Source organism: Dipteris shenzhenensis, chromosome 32 (genome assembly GCF_047967505.1).
Source record: "Dipteris shenzhenensis isolate YYH24624 ecotype China chromosome 32, Dip_SZ_1.0, whole genome shotgun sequence".
Lineage (NCBI taxonomy): Eukaryota > Viridiplantae > Streptophyta > Polypodiopsida > Gleicheniales > Dipteridaceae > Dipteris > Dipteris shenzhenensis.
In genome coordinates, this window is record NC_141627.1 from 45,142,907 (window position 1) to 45,157,772 (window position 14,866).

General features: G+C 42.4%; 1 protein-coding gene across 2 annotated transcripts in view; it reads left to right on the forward strand.

Moving 5' to 3' along the window:
• ATMAK3 (Acyl-CoA N-acyltransferases (NAT) superfamily protein) overlaps positions 1-14,373 on the forward strand; it is a 39,504-nt gene extending 25,131 nt beyond the window's left edge. For both annotated transcript variants that reach the window (XM_087371320.1, XM_087371321.1), the window contains exons 4-5: positions 489-544; positions 13,302-14,373. In XM_087371320.1, coding sequence (XP_087227446.1) covers positions 489-544; positions 13,302-13,685 — 440 coding nt within the window. In that variant the 3' untranslated portion in view covers positions 13,686-14,373. The remainder of the gene's footprint in view (positions 1-488; positions 545-13,301) is intronic.
• Positions 14,374-14,866: the final 493 nt, after the last annotated feature.

Consider the following 14,866-nt stretch of genomic DNA (forward strand, 5'->3'; position numbering starts at 1 on the left):
TTTGCTGTCACGATGCATGTTTACCTTTGGATAGATTTGATGTTTGGAGAGTTCTGTGCACATAAGGTGGTCTGGAAGATCATCTACAGCGGACTTTTAGATTGAAACTATGAAATTATCTTTTGTCTCATCCTTGCATCTTATGAATATATGCTTCCAATTACCCTTCTTATTAAGTGTTACACTCCTTATTCATAATGCTCTGTGCCTTACTAATGTACCATGAAAACATAAGCATAGCTTTGCTTTCAAAGTTGTTTTATTTATTTTTTCCTCATTTACTCATAATCTTGTGTAAGTTGCTTACCAACTTTGTTCTTTAACTTGTTTTATGAAAAATCTAATTTGGAAGATTGGGTCTTATGAAGCTTTGGATTACTAATGTACCATGATTAAGGCATGATGCTTTTTTCTAAGAACTTTGACAGGAAATTTCATCTGTATTGCGGCTAGATATTGTGGTTAGCAATACGTATTGAAATGTGCAGCTACGGAGCTTGTGACCAGATCTATTCAAGTGATGCGTGATTCAGGTTGTGAGGAGGTGTGTCTCTATTTTGTCCTGTTCTTTATGGTCAATGATTTGAGTAGCTATCTATTTGTTGTATGAAATAAAGTATTTCCAAGGGTGTTTGGGAAGAAAATATGAATGTACACTACCTTGTGATGTAAGAATGTCACTTATAACCTTAAAATGATGAAGTTGCTCTTCCTTTCAATGCTTGATTTGAATAGCATAGGAAATTATAACACTGCAATTCTAATCTTGATATTGCACAAAGCTATACAAACATTAGATGGGTTTTGATTTGAGGTGGGTATGGCACATGACTCCGATGCTTTTAAAGTTTTACAAGTGTTCTGTAAGTTCTCTCTTTTCTTTTGTTCTTGGATGAAGAGAGACAAGATAACTTTACACTCAAATGCACATGGATGTCCACAGAGTTTTGTAGGACGTGTACATACATACATCTACATATGTTTGTTCGTACTTCAAAATAAATCAAAGACATGAGAGATGGCAATAGAGTTAAGTAGCTATGTTAGCATAGTCAACCAAGCTTCTAAAATTCTCAATTGCGAAGTGCTCCACCAGCCCTTTACTTAACAGTTATTCAGACAGGAGACTGTTTGTTAGGGTGGATGTGAACTATGAGTTGGTAAATCCTTGCGTGCATGCAGACCCAGTTTGTAGGTTATAGGCTAGTGTTGATGTTGTGGATGATGCTGTGATTAGCAGTAGAGGTGACTGAAGGCATCAGGGATTCAATATTATGTTGTAGAGTTACAAACCTTTTATATGTGGCATTTATAATATTGCACAAATATGTAATTTTTTTCTGCATAGTACTCTTCATTCTTAACTAACTATCATTTATACGAACAATCGAGATGTAACCTTTTACTCATGTCATCCAGAGCATCTCCATATCTTCATCTCTATGTGAACAAGTTTGAGAGGGTAACTCTAGAATCCAATACCAGCCATTGGTATTAAAGCTAAGAATGCATTGCCTTGAGAAGTTGTTCCTTTGCCAAGGCACAGGTTGATTTGCCTAGAAGTAGAGCACAGTTTGATCTAGTTTTTTTTACGTGCATCCTCTATGGGTTCCTCCTTCAGGTGTTTGCCCTCTATGTAGTGTTAAACACTGACCAACTAATTCCTACTGCAAATCACGGGAGCAGCACCATGTATAACCTCCCAGCCAACCTTGCTAAAGCTAACGAGCGGACATAGAAATTTCGATCCCAAAAAACCATACGTGAAAATCCTTCTCTTCTCTCTCTAGCCTCAACAAGCCCCAACTCCCTAGATAGATCTAGATGCCACATATCGTCCATATAGGGCCTTCCTAATGCAACATTTCACCCCTCTCTTGGGATGCATTAAATCCTTTGCCCCTAGGCACAATCTTTGCATTAGGCCCTTGGCCTTAGATCTACCTAGTCTGGTGCTATCAGCCCTCACCTAGGACCTTGACATTAATTCCCTCTCGATCATTTACATGAAGCGCAAACAATTATATTACAAAGATAGATCCTTTAAGGGAAGTGTCGACTGATTCTTCTGAGGTCATGCTACCTCGGCTAGAGCGTAACATTCCTTCCCTCTTCAGACATCAGCGTCCTCGATGATAAAATCTGGGAACACTCTCCGCAACTGGTATACGGATTCCCAGGTAGCTTCGGATAGAGGCTGACCATGCTATGCAACCAATACCGTGGGTATCTTCCGATTTCGTATTTTCATTGTTCCTCGGTCCAAGATTCTTGTTGGTTTGCGCCTCGCAATATCCTCTATCTCCTGAAACAAAACCACACCTTCGATTAGTGAGTCACCTGTATGTAAAAATCTCTTTAAGCGTGAAACATAAAAAACCGGGTGCACCTTACACCCCGGTGGCAATTCTAATTTATAGGCTACACTGCCTATTCTCTTTAGAATTAACCACGGCCCACAGTATCGAGGTGATAACTTTGCACACTCTCCTGAAGTCAACGACTTCGAGTGCGAAGGAACTCTGAGAAAAACTTTTTCTCCTTCCTTAAATACTCTTATAGACCGGTTTTCATCCGCATACACTTTGGCTCTATCCATAGCCTTGCGGATATTAGCTCTCACAAGTGCTAGCATCTCCCGCATCTAAACCACAAAGTTCGCTGCACTAGGCACTTTCTGAGGTACTCCAACTATAGTTGGATTTGCTGGTCTATACCCATAGTTCAGCTCAAACGGACTGAACCCGGTAGAGGAATGTTTTCTATCATTGTAGGCAAACTCCAACAATGGCAACCACTTGTCCCACGTATGTTGCCTCAATGACACATATGCTCTCAGCATATCCTCTAAAGTCTGGTTGACTCTCTTCGTCTGACCATCCGTCTCAGGATGATCCCCACTACTCATTCCCAACTCAGTCCTCAGTGTCTCAAATACCGCTGTCCAAAAATGACCGGTAAATCTGACATCTCTGTCTGACACTATGGATCTAGGTAATCCATGCAGACGAAATATATGTCTAATGAACAAATCCGCCACTTGCGGGGCACTAACAGACTCTCTAGTCGGAATGAAGTGAGCCATCTTGGTTAGACAATCAACCACCACAAGGATAGAATCATACCCTCCTTGTGTCATAGGCAACCCTACAATAAAGTCCATGGAAATGCTCTCCCACTTACTTAGTGGTATCTCCAAGGGCTGTAAAAGTCCGGGTGGCTTCACCGGCTCAGCCTTGCTTACCTGACACGAGAAACACCATGCCACATATTCATGAATATGCTTTTTCATCTTTGGCCAAAAGAAATCTCGCTTCACGAGATCATATGTCTTCTCAACTCCTGGATGTCCCGCACATGGGCTATCATGGCACTGTCGAATGACTCTCTGCGTGAGATCATTCTGACTAGGTACTACAACCTTGCCATTTCTTTCTAGCATACCATCCCTTATGGTATATCTTGCATAAGTTTGGCCTTTTCTGGATGCCAGGTCATCCTTTTCATTTTTCCCGATTTTTAACACCTGAGCTTTAGGCCATAAGCTCTGGACAAACTCGTCCACTTTTTGAGTTTCTCTAATCTCGGTCATTAGAGCACTCTCTAATACGGTGAAACTCAAGTTGTGCATAATGCGAGACAACGCATCAGCAACCTTATTGTCTTTTCCTCTTCGGTACCGAATCGTTAAATTAAACTCCAGCATGAGCTCTGCCCACCTAGCTTGGCGGCCCCTCAAGTCAGGCTGTTTACAAAAATGTTTCAGAGTATCATGATCCACATCCACATAAAACTCTGAACCATATAAATAATGCCTTCATGTCTTCAAAGCATGGATAACAACATACAACTCCAATTCATGAGTTGGCCAATTCCTTTGAGAGGGAGAAAGCTTCTTGCTTTCAAAGGCTACTGGCCTTCCCTCCTAAAGGAGAATTGCTCCTACCGCAATGCCACTTGCATCGGTTTCTAAGAACAACGGTTTTTTGGGAATCAACTACTTTTAACACCGGTCTTGTGACCACAGCTTGTTTTATGGTGTGAAAACTTTCTTGTTGATTCTGTCCCCAAATAAAAGGTACTTTATCTGAGGTCAGATTAGTCAATGGCAATACTATTCCGGAATATCCTTTGATATGCATTCTGTAAAACTGGACAAATCCCAAGAATGATCGCAACACGCGGTTAGACTCTGAGGGATTGGCCAAGTTAGTATCGTAGCCACTTTCTTTGGATCCATTTCTACCCCCTGTGGAGTAATTATGAACCCTAAATATTCAAGCCTAACCATACACAGTATAGTTTTCTTTTTATTTACATAAAGACTGGCTTTCCTCAAAGTACTCAACACTACTCTTAAGTGTTCACGATGCTCAGTAATACTTTTACTGAATATCAGGATATCGTCAATAAAATGTACTACGAACTTTTCGATATACGGACGTAGTAAATCGTTCATAAGCATGGCGAATGTCGCTGGAGCATTGGTAAGTCCAAAGGGCATTACCAAAAACTCAGAATGACCAAACCTGCTTCTGAAAGCGGTTTTATGCACATCCTCGGCTCTAATCCGGATCTGATGGTAGCCACACTAAAGATCTATCTTGCTGAAAATCACGGCTCCATATAATGCATCTAGCAAATCATCAATCCGAGCCATCGAATACCTGTGCTTAACAGTGATATTATTCAATGCTCTGTAATCTATACAGAGGCGAAACGTATCATCCTTTTTCTTCTTTAATATCATTGGCGAAGCAAAAGGTGAGAAACTTGGTTGAATCTGCCCCAACTTGAGGTATTCTTCCAGTTGTCTACGCACCTCTGCCTCTTCAGTAAAACTCATTCTATAGGGAGGTCTATTTATAGGTTCTGCCCTAGGGATTAACTCAATCTTATGCTGAACATTCCGCTCTGGAGGTAACCCATAAGGTAGTTCATCCCTAAAACATTCAGAGAACTCCTCTGTTATAAGATTAGCCAGCTTGGCCATCTCACCACTTTGCGTAACATCAATGCTAGCCGAAGAATCATCAACCGGCTCTACCGACGCTGTGCAAAGGAATAAAAACTCTACTTGAGCTTTTCGGATTTCCATCACGGAAACCAACGGTCCCTGAGGTATATCTTTTCACCTCGCAAGACATAAAGCACATCATTCATCTTGAATTGATATACGTGCTTTTTTCAATCAATGGCTGGATTCTTCCTAGAATGCCATGCCATATCCAGGGCTATATCTGCATGAGCAAGATTGGTCATTTTAAAATCAAGCTTCTCAGCATAGTCCTGAATACGAAGCTCCGAGTGGGTAACCCTTTGGTCCCATACTTCAGTTGAACTTCCATCTGCCATCCTGACTGTATACGCATAGTCAGATGGACTCGTCTTTAATTTCAGCCTCTTCACGAGCTTGGAGTTAATCACATTGTGAGTTGACGCCGAGTCAAACAACACAATGACATTATGATTGGCCACTTGCCCTTTCATTTTAATTATTTCCGTATCATTAAAGGCTGTATACCCTGTTGCTGCGGGCTTAGATAGGATGTTATCAGGTGCACTCATCACTAACTTAGCAACAGATACACATAACAAACAAGGTACTAACCTCTAAGAAGATCCCGCTAGCTGAATCTGCATCTCTTCCGCTCTGGGACTTCCCTCCATCTCCACGTCACACTCTGAGATCACCATCTCAGCCATCCGACGATCTTTGTTACGTGGACAATCCTTCCACTGATGAGGCTGAAGGCAACCAAAACATAAGCCTTCTCTCCTCGTTTTTTCCCTTTGTTCTGGGTTCAAGGGAGACTTGGACCAAGCCCGGGCTGCCATTGGGGTTACTTTCCTTTTCACTCCAATGGTGGTACTTGGTTTAGGAGTTTCAGCCAGTTTCGCCTACTTGGCTTGACCACTCGGCTGAGAACCACTCCCACTACTAGTCCATTTCTTCTTAAATCCAGATTTCTTCGGATATCCATGGTGGGTTCTGACCTGTGCAAACCCACTCGGCTTGCTGCCCTTGGCATCCTCATAGTTCAGGGCTATAGCTATTGCATCATCTAATGTGTTCGCGTACTTAGCCCGAACTTCCATTTTTATTCGATCATTCAATCCAAATATGAAATCTTTCACTTGGATTGATTGAGGCAGGGGTTCATCAATCTTCATTACACTCTCTCGAAACTTATCAGTGTATTCTGCCATCAATAAATTTCTCTGACGAAGATTCCTATATTGATCCCAAGCTCGGGATGCTTCCTCAGGAGGTAAGAAGTGTTTCCTGAACTCTCTTTTAAACCCCTCCCAGGTAGTGGATGCTATACCATCTTTTTGTTGTTTAATCCACCACCGATCCCCTGCCTCACTAAACATGTGGGTGGCCTCACGGATCTTCTTGATGTCATTTCTGATTTCACAAATGGCGAATGCCTCGTCCCATTTGTGTAACCATGTCTCAATGACATCGGAGCTACGGTCGTTCATCCGACCATAATACTTTTCCGGTCTATAATTGGCAATATTTGGCACTTTAGCCTTCCTAGGCTCGACCGTATGGACACTAGACTCTGGTTCCATTCTGGTTCCATATTGGAGCCTTTTCCTTCTCCTCTCGAGAAGGTCTGGCAGACATACTCTGTATCACTCTCCTAAGTTCGGACTGCCCTGCATTGGCCTGTAATTGCTGCGCTAACAATTGTTGCAAGGCATCCTCCAGCAATGCAATCCTGCCAGATAAAGTATCAGCTACTAGGCGCGACACCTGTTGGGTCGGCCGGACTCCTAATTCACCAGGGTCCCTCCTGGAAGCCCCTTCTTCTGCTTCCATTTAGTTCAATGGGTATTTTACTTTGTTTTGTTTTGTGGGTTTTAAAAAAAAAAAAAATTATATAAAACCACTGCTAGAAAGCTGTATTTACAAGCTGACACAATTCCCTATACTAGGGAATTCCTGCAATCCCACATTCATACTGATCAGGCATTTATCTCAGACCGTGCTTTTCCCTATACTAGGGAAATTCCTGCAAACTGACTCTAACTGAAGCACACAGGCATAGTAAACTGTAGACTCTGCTGTACAGAAATAATAGGCTGCACAAAAAAAAACTGAAATCTTATAATGAAGGAAAAATTGATGCTCTCTGGAAGCTCCACGCAATTCGAGTCCCTGAAGCCTGCAGCCTCCACGTACTGCCTGCTCGCAACTGATACGATCTTTGTTTTCTTTTACTTCCATCAAAGCGTAGCTCTCTGTTTGGAATCTATCAAAGCCTAAGAGCAGTCTGCGTGGCCTTGGACGAAACAGATAGGTTGTTCGTCAACCTATCGTCTATCTTCACCAGCCCCCTCTTCCACTTATCGCTTCGAAAGCCTCTCGTAACACGATCCCATTTACCAAATGAATATATTGCCTCCAATCCTTACCTGGCGTCAACGAAGGAGACGGCCAGATCCCGTGACCGTTGAAAAGCACACATGCATCTCACGCCCACGCCAATCTTTGTCACACCTGCGCTCCAAACCTACTGTCTACTACAAAAGCTTTCACCTAGCTCCACGTAACAATTAACACGTCTCCGCCTACGAACTGTTTACGTGACCATGCATGGCTCTGACTGTAAGTCATGTCGTTCGTCGATCATGCATCGTCCGATTCACACATCCGTATTTCGTCAAATGAGTCCGTCGCGTGGAGGTCACGAGTAGTAGGATCATCCTGCGCTCTTCATCTGTCTTATTTCGTCAAGTTGCCTTACGGGAACCCTCCGCTCCAGCAACAGCTTAGATGCCTGCGTGTCTCGCTCCATGCATGTCACATTTCTGCGCCTGCACGTCACGTCTCCCGTGCCTGGCCTAGGCTCTGATACCAATTGTTAAACACTGACCAACTAATTCCTACTGCAAATCACGGGAGCAGCACCATGTATAACCTCCCAGCCAACCTTGCTGAAGCTAACGAGCGGAGAGAGAAATTTCGATCCCAAAAAACCATACGTGAAAATCCTTCTCTTCTCTCTCTAGCCTCAACAAGCCCCAACTCCCTAGATAGATCTAGATGCCACATGTCGTCCATATAGGGCCTTCCTAATGCAACATTTCACCCCTCTCTTGGGATACATTAAATCCTTTGCCCCTAGCCCCTAGGCACAATCTTTGCATTAGGCCCTTGGCCTTAGATCTACCTAGTCTGGTGCTATCAGCCCTCACCTAGGACCTTGACATTAATTCCCTCCCGATCATTTACATGAAGCGCAAACACTTATATTACAAAGATAGATCCTTTAAGGGAAATGTCGAGTGATTCTTCTGAGGTCATGCTACCTCGGCTAGAGCGTAACATGTAGCACGTCTCAAATTTTCTCTCATCTCTCGTGATATATTTCCATTGGCATGTTGAGAGAACGAAAGAAAGTTCATTAACGACTTCAAAAAACCGAAGGGTCTATGAGACCAAAGAAAAACCCAATTCAATTAAAGCTAAGGGGTGGGGCCACTAAAGCAGGCATCCACATCAATAGATAAATACACCCCACTCTCTCTTCGGGAGAGTAAACATAAGACAGTTCGTATGAGAGCAAAAAAAGGGGGGTAATATTACCATTAATGGCCCTGTCAATCAATTGTCCATCAGGGTGTCAGATTCACTGTATGCTATTTGAGGGACCAATGCTGCCGGTCGACTTAGGATAGAGAGATGATGGTTCTGGTGAGGGCTGATGTCATCAGGAAAGAAAGTCAGTAGTAGGTCATTGCTGGTCCTCAACCTAGTCAATTTGTTTGAGCCCCTCGTTGTGGTCTCTAGGAGGTAGGTTGGCGTATGGAGAGCGCCGTCGTCACTTCAGCAGTCTATCCCCCCAAGTTGAACAGTAGAGAGGAGATATCTATGGTCCTCATGTGTGAGTCGATGAGAGGGAGAGAGTATTGTGTCATACTCTCTACATCTCAACTCTGTCATGTCCCTTGTTGCCTCTAGTTTGGGTGGTTGGGCTGAAAGAGTCTGCGATCATCCTTTGGGTGGGTCCTCTTGGTCTCGCCCCTACAACCAAGGGGTCCGTCTCTTTGTTGCTAGACCTTGATTAAGAAGGTCACCTCATGTTGCTGTCAGGATGGACTTGGAAGTGTTTTAAATATGCTTCTAAATAGACAATAGTGCCATCCATGTATCGCATAGCACACAAGGCATCTGAATGCAAAGTGCCCCTTTGACTGAACCTCCTACATGAAACATAAAGTATGGATGCCTTGTGCTCGTCCTTCTCAATACTTAGGCAGTGAGAGGAGACTTGTTGGAACTATCTAATTGAGAATCCTCAAGGCTTGTGGGAGAGGGAGCCGAGTGTAGCCAGTGGACCCTCTTCTGTGATTTGCCAGCAGTGATCTTTGTAGAAGCTGAGTTTTACCAAAAGCTCAAGGGGTGCTAGCCAGGTCGTCTATGTGTGGAGTTGTAAGAGGTCCTTTCTGATGATGTGATGCACGTCATGATAGGTGAGCAGAATGGATGGGGCCTCAAGGCTATACCGAAATGGTGGCAGTCTGTCTGCAGACAAAGTAGGTGAAATTGATTGAAGACATAGACACAAGGTACAGGGATGACCATCAGAATAGTGTCCTTCATGAGTCAATAAAGCTAGAAGGGCTACAAATTGCTCAATGTAGAGATTCCAGACACAAAACATCTATGAAGATCTTACATTACAAATTTCTCTATCCCATTGGCACCACTAGGAAATGACCATACCAATTGCGACACTAAGCACATTTCGCAACACATACATCACATATTAGGAGACCAGGAGATCAACTCTAACATAAGCTAGCCTGCCTCTCTTCTATGCTTGCTGATATTGATGATGCCCCCCTACTAGAAGATAGAGCCACCCTGATCACCACTCTTCAATCTTTTTCCCACACCACAAATTCCACCGGCCCGCCACCCTCGGCCCGCCACCCTTTGGATCGCCCGAGAGGTGTTGTGGGATCCTGACGAGTCATAGTGACAAGCCCAAACAATACAGACACATCTGCTACCCTTCCTCATGCACTGAATGTGCACTCCTTGGTATGCAAGCCGTTTCCTTTGCATATTGTGGTCTTGGGTTGAGGCATATAGCACACTTCTTCTAGCTAGCTGTCTATGCTAGAGCCTAGGCTTATCCTTGCCTCTTGCTTTATCTTTCCTATGTTTAAGATTATTGAATGTAGGATTGAAGAATAAATTGGGGGCCTTCAAAGCCTGCTTGCTCTAGTGTTAGATGAAGGTGGTACCCTACATTAGGTGCCAGAAGTACGGCCCGAGTATTGGTATGTGTATCGTATGGGTAATTCTTTAAAGACATCAGGCATGCCTTTTTTGTAAACTAGTATTATGTTTTCTAGATGAGGGGAGAGGGAGAGAGAAAGAGGCATGGAAAGGGAGAATATACTAGTGAGCAGTCCATAGAATGCAATGATAAATCATCCGTCAAAGATTACAATGTAATTGACTATTGATGTACATTCATTACACATGGAACTAAAGGGATTCAACTGGAAAACTGGAAGCAGAAAGTTGGAACACTCTATAGTATATGGGTCTATGTGCACCATGGGAAAAATGACAGCTTGGAAGAGGGGGATATGTAGAGAAAGAGAGCTGCAATCAGAAGGAAGCAAGAAGCAAGGAGAAGTATCAAGAAACCTAAAGAAGGGCAGGCAATGAGAAGGGTAAGCATTGACTGCAACAGCCACAAAAGGGCTGTGTGGGTTGAAGGAAGGGGAACAACAAACAGCCTTGAGATGGGCTCAGAAGTGGTGCGTGGATGGAGGTGGGAGAGAGGCTTGAGTAGGAGTGGATAGAATGAGGTGGCAAGTGTGCACAAACAAACACCAGATCAGTCTGATTTATTTTCAACTACTTTTAAAATTACAGCTATAAATCTAAAGGGAGGGGGACACATTTGCCCTCCCAAAAAAAGGGGGAAAAAACTTTCTGAAACCCAAACCAAACCTCGGAAACACTAAATAGCAGCAAGAAAACACCTCCTGGATGAAATCGCAATTCACAAAATAGCCTCTAAACCGACACAAGGTCTCCTATAAGCGATTCGTGGGCACTTTAGGCACTAATCCAGGCTGGAACTTCAAATCGCCACAGGGAATGGAACAGAAATTGCAGCAACTAGGGAGCCCACGGATGGCCTGGAGATCAAATCGCTTCACCCAAAGCAAGGAGCTTGGCGCTGGAAGGAAAGAAAAAAAACACAGCACTAGGGCCCAGAAATAAGGGCTGGACCCCCCTGAAGTCTTATTGCAATATAATGAGGCTTTGTACAATTGGCTTTCACAAGAGCATGAACTGAGTACAATATTCATGATCTAGAGCTCTGAGGCTCTTCTTTTATAGCCTTAGCCTCCAACCCGAAAGCAAGAGCTTTCTAATAAGCTGGGGCTAGCTTTTAGCTTTTTTGTAAGCCTAAATTAGGCATACTTTTCTCAGAAAGCTGAGCTTTCCCTAAAATCAGCTTTAGGAGGCTTTTATTAAAAAGTGCTTGCTGATTTTGACTTGTGGGGTTCTCCTAAAGTAGGCGCCCACATTCCTGGTGCTTTTTTCTTTGTAGGACCTGCTTTTTGCACTTTTCCCTTAATTCTAGGGCCTTTTTGCACTCCTCTTGGTCCTACACAATACCACAAACAATATACCAACACTTTAACCCATTAGAGGTTAGTCTAATGCATGCATTCTAGTTCTTGGACTATTGCTAGTCCCTTGTAGGCGTCACCACAGTTTTCTTTTTACCAATGCAAGGTGAAAGTAAAAACAATAAAACTTATTCGTGGTTAACCAACTTCACCATTCTTTGACCGGAGTCAATTCTAATAAAGATTACTCTTTATTTTCTTAGGAGAAGTTCCAAATGGTGACACTTTTAAGGTGTGCATATGGTATGATAGGGTGCTGTACATTTCGTTCCAGTCATCCTACGAAGCCCTAAAATCAGCTTTAGGAGGTTTTTATTAAAAAGTGCACTGGATTTCTTGCTGATTTTGACTTGTGGGGTCCTCCATAAAGTAGGCGCCCACATTCTTGGTGCTTTTTTCTTTGTAGGACCTGCTTTTTGCACTTTCCCTTAATTCTAGGGCTTTTTGCACTCCCCATGGTCCTACACAATACCACAAATAAAATACCAACACTTTTAACCCATTAGAGGTTAGTCTAATGCATGCATTCTAGTTCTTGGACCATTGCTAGTCCCTTGTAGGCGTTACCACATTTCTCTTTTTACCAATGCAAGGCAAAAGTAGAAACAATAAAAACTTATTCGTGGTTAACCAACTTCACCATTCTTTGACCGGAGTCAATTCTAATAAAGATTACTCTTTATTTTCTTAGGAGAAGTTCCATGCATATGGTATGATAGGGTGTTGTACATTTCGTTCAGTCATCCTACGAGGTACACGTACCAGAACGACCCTTTGTGAGATTATGTACCGTTTTAATATGTATACCTACCTTTCTATTCTCCCCATCGCTAAATCACCTAGTCACTCACCCATCTTAGCTTTTTATGGTAGTGACTATGTGATTTTGGATTAAAAACAATGGGAGCATATCTTTTCAGCACTTTTTGATTTTACACAGGTGCACACGCATGGGCCTACCCACCCATCCATCCACCTACCTAACCACCATGCACATGTACACGAAACCTTGTCTTTAGGCCTATCTACTTTTAACTTCACAAAGTTAAAGCCTTGTGTATCCATCGGTTCTTCTATATATGGCTATATAATTTCATTGTGTGTGCACCTGCGCACTTGTATACACACATACTTACATACACACCGATTGTCGTAAATACTTCACACACATGCTCATGCCTCCTCCCCTGCCAAACAAAACAATCTCAAATGGGGCCGATGAATGCTTAAATACTGGTAGTGAAAGGAAAATAAAACTCCTAGGTGCATCTGCTCATGATTGAATTTCCGTTGACTGGTGATGGGTAATGCCTTCCTCGCCAATTGTAGCATTTACTTGTTCTTTTTGTTCACCCTTCTATGTTACCTGGGTTCTGTCTTTGAAAGTTGGGTCTCTTTTTTATCAAGTCATTTTGAGAAGAATCCTGTAAATCAGCTGGCTCATTTATTGATAAGTGTAGGGTGGACTCTGTGATGAGGCTTTCGAGTAGTCGCCTCCATTTTTACTTGGTGAAATTCTTGGCTCAAACAGTCATCATACTTTATAGAGCATGCGTTGGAGTCTATATTTTCATTATTGGATGCTGGTAATTAAGTGGCCACATGTTTCAACTCTACAGGTTACTTTAGAGGCTGAAGTGACAAACAAGGGTGCTCTAGCCTTATATGGAAACCTCGGCTTCATTCGTGCAAAGAGGCTTTTCAAATATTATCTTAATGGAGTTGATGCATTTCGTCTAAAACTGCTGTTTCCACGACCAAACGATGAGAACTCCTTGTTGCCATCATATGATGACAATTATACCATAAAACCTCATTGCCACTCTCATAATGTCGAGCATGACCACAGTGGTTGTTCAGGTCATGGACATGATCACAATGTTGATCATGATCACAGTGGTTGTTCAGGTCATGGACATGACCATATGCATGGTTTTTCAGCGTATGATAGCCACTCACAGCATGATCATATTGGGTATAGCTGTGCGCATCATGAACATTAAGACAGCATGATGCATCCTATATAGTGGGATTTAGAAAGTTCTTGCACGTGTCTGTTATAGGTTCTTTGACAGAAATCAAGCAGAAAGGTGACAAGTGATGCAGGCAATCAACTACTCTACAGAGGAACTGGGGTTGATGAAATATTTTTAGTTTACTGTCAAGTGAACAGAAGGCAGTATTTGCTAAAAGTTTCTAGAACAGTGAAGCAGAGCTGAAGTAAGGGAGCAGGCAAAATAACGCGCCAGGTTACTGCCTGAATTCTCATTCATGCAAACGAAAGGGGTTGTTGACCTAAATAAAATTTTTCTGCGTTTCTTTCAAATTTCTCTGATTGAGGGATTGAGTTATTGTGGGCTATGAGAGTGGCATCAAGTCACAGCAAAGTCAGAATAATTGCAAATAATATCCTAAAGTTTCCTTATATAACTAGAACTCAGTCAAGGTATCTTTCCTATACACAAGTCCTAAAATATGTATTGATCATGCTCTTTTGATTATGGCCATATAGTGTTGATAGAGATGTATTATCACAAAATATGCAATACAGCTGGGGCTGTTTTCTGTAGAATAGAGTACTAAATGCAAAAGCAAACTTTGAATTGCTGGTGGTTTTAGTTTCCAAGACTGGCAAACAAGACTTTTTGCAGTCCTCAATATGGGCACAAGTTAACTGATGCTGCTGAGACATTTTCTTAAATGTAAATTGTTTTGTTAGCAAATGGTTGTTTTTAAAACTCCACTGAACTGTTTGAAGTGTGAAGCTATTCTTCTTTCTTGGCTTATGTAAGGTTATTAGAACTGTGACATCACTTTGACTCAGCTAGATAAGGAAAGTTTTAAAAGAGCTCGCAATATATTTACATGGAACAGCTTTGGTTTGTTTCAGTTTACAATGCTTGGATATGAGACTCAACTAATAGCCATTCACCCGTTATATCTATTGTATATATACAATTACTTCTCACACCTACAACTACATTTTTCTATATCATTTTTCTAAAATGTTGAGCAACCAAAGAGAGACCACCTAGTTAAATATGGGGCTCCCATGATGTTAGGCGCTCGGTGCACCACTATTCGCAGGCCATCGATCTTGACCTAAAATTTGAAAGTGCATGAGTGGCTCCCACATGTAGGCATTTTAATCTATCCAAGCAAAAGCTCTTTGCTTGGAATAGAT